The 1854-nt window shown below is 52.4% G+C and overlaps 1 protein-coding gene across 1 annotated transcript in view; it reads left to right on the top strand.

Annotated features, from left to right (window-relative positions):
* The first annotated feature begins 413 nt into the window (after window positions 1-413).
* The window catches only part of APPL2 (adaptor protein, phosphotyrosine interaction, PH domain and leucine zipper containing 2), a 63822-nt gene continuing 62381 nt past the window's right edge, over window positions 414-1854 (top strand). The window contains exon 1 of the mRNA XM_012644731.1: window positions 414-680. Coding sequence (XP_012500185.1) covers window positions 627-680 — 54 coding nt within the window. The 5' untranslated portion in view covers window positions 414-626. The remainder of the gene's footprint in view (window positions 681-1854) is intronic.

Below are 1854 nucleotides of genomic sequence, written 5' to 3'. Positions count from 1 at the left end.
CCAAAATGATATTTTCTAAGAATCACAGATGATTCAGTTATCCAGCTTTTTTCCCCCTAGGAGAATGCGACCTCTTTGCACTCACAGCTGTTTGGATTTATCTAGAAAAAGTGTTGTGGAAAGAGTAGTGTTTTCCTTCCATTAAAAAAAAAAAAAATCTGTTCGCTCTTAACTCCTTCGACTCAAAAGTCTTTCCGGGTAGCCACAAATTTAGATAAAACCTTATCTTTCCGCCCTCGAGGTCCCCTTCTTGGACTTCACAGGCACTGACTGGCGTAAGCATTGCTGGGCCTTCACCACAGACCAACATCTCCCCGCGGCAGCCGGCCTAGGCCAAGGGGTCGACAGATTACCTGGAAGAGCCCGGCGCGGGCGGAAGCGTGGCCGCCACACTTCCGGTGGCCGGACCAGGCGCTCGCCACACTTCCTGTTGATCCGGTTTGGCCGGGGGCAGGGCTGGGAGGAGGGCCTGCGGCGGCGGCGGCCACTGGCCAAGCGTGGGCGTGCACGGGGCCACCTCGGGCACAGAGTGTCCGTCGCGTCGCCTGAGCTCACAGCACCCTCGGCGGCCGCATCTCCCGCTTTCCGTCCTTCCAGTCCGGCCCTCGGCCCAGGCGCGCCCTACCATGCCTGCCGTGGACAAGCTCCTGCTAGAGGAGGCGTTGCAGGACAGCCCCCAGGTACCTCTCGCCGCTCCGGTCCCCCTCGCCCGCAGGGGTGGCGCTGAGGAGGGTCCCCTAGCCCCGGAGTAGAGGCCACGCCCCCGCCCGGGCAGCTGCGGGAATACGCCTGGTCCCCTGACGGGGCCTCCCTCAGGGTTCCCCGGGGATGAGAAGGGGGCGGGCCGGGTCCTGGGTCCTGAGCCTAGGCAAAGCTGGGGAAGCCTGGGAAGGCCTTCCGCGGCCGGAGGGATGTTGTCGTGACCCCCTTCCAAACTCAGCTGAACGGAAGCTGCCAGATCTAAACTCTGGCTCCATCACTTGTTAGCTGAGTGCCCTGGGCAAATAACCTTTTTGTGCCTTAGTTTTGTCATCTGTAAAATGGGAGTAATTGTATCTGCCTCATAGGGTTGTTAGGAGAATTAAATGAGCAAATGCCTGTAAAATTGTCAGCAGACAATGCCCGGTACAGATAAAGAGTCAGTCTTGTTATTATTACTACTACTGTGTTACTGCTACTACTGATATGATGAGACCTGTGCCAAAATGGGAGGCAGAGAGCCTGGATCTCTTTCCCAGCAGTACCAGGCCTCTCTTTGGCACTGTTTTCCCATTTGAAGACAAAATTACAGCACCTGCCCCATTTGTCGCACAGGGGAACTTCATTAGCACGCTCGAGATGAGAGCCAAGTCTTTTGAGCTCTGCAGTTGAAAACTGGTGTGTAAATATAGCAAATGAGTGCAGAATGACATTAGTTCATAATTCAGCACACCTTTCCCCGGGGATCTTTTGTTCTCCTTTGTTTAACATTTCCCCAGCTTCGTATCTACTCTGCTGCTTCTTCGTCACTGGGTTATTTAAATAAGTATCTTTGTTCCCTCGTGTTTCAACTCCTGAAAAATTAGAATAAGATTAACCTGTTTTCCTTTCACTGTTTCCCCTTTCTGTTTGGGTTCCTTCCCTTTTCCTTTAGAGTGAATTATACCTCCCAGGCTCATCCTTGAATGGACTTACCTACATTCACTCTATGTCACTCCAGTTCAGAATAAGTCAGAAGGGCTGTGTGCAGACGTGTCTTGTGCCCATTTCTTTGTGATCCTCGAAGTGTAGGCAAGGAAGGAATTGTAAGCAAGCTGTGAATTTTTTTTTTTTTTAATTTGCATCTACTGGGCTGACTGACTTTTCGGGCCTCTT

The sequence above is a fragment of the Propithecus coquereli genome, unplaced genomic scaffold (assembly GCF_000956105.1).
Source record: "Propithecus coquereli isolate 6110/MARCELLA unplaced genomic scaffold, Pcoq_1.0 Scaffold218, whole genome shotgun sequence".
Lineage (NCBI taxonomy): Eukaryota > Metazoa > Chordata > Mammalia > Primates > Indriidae > Propithecus > Propithecus coquereli.
This window is presented reverse-complemented; position numbering and strand designations above follow the sequence as displayed.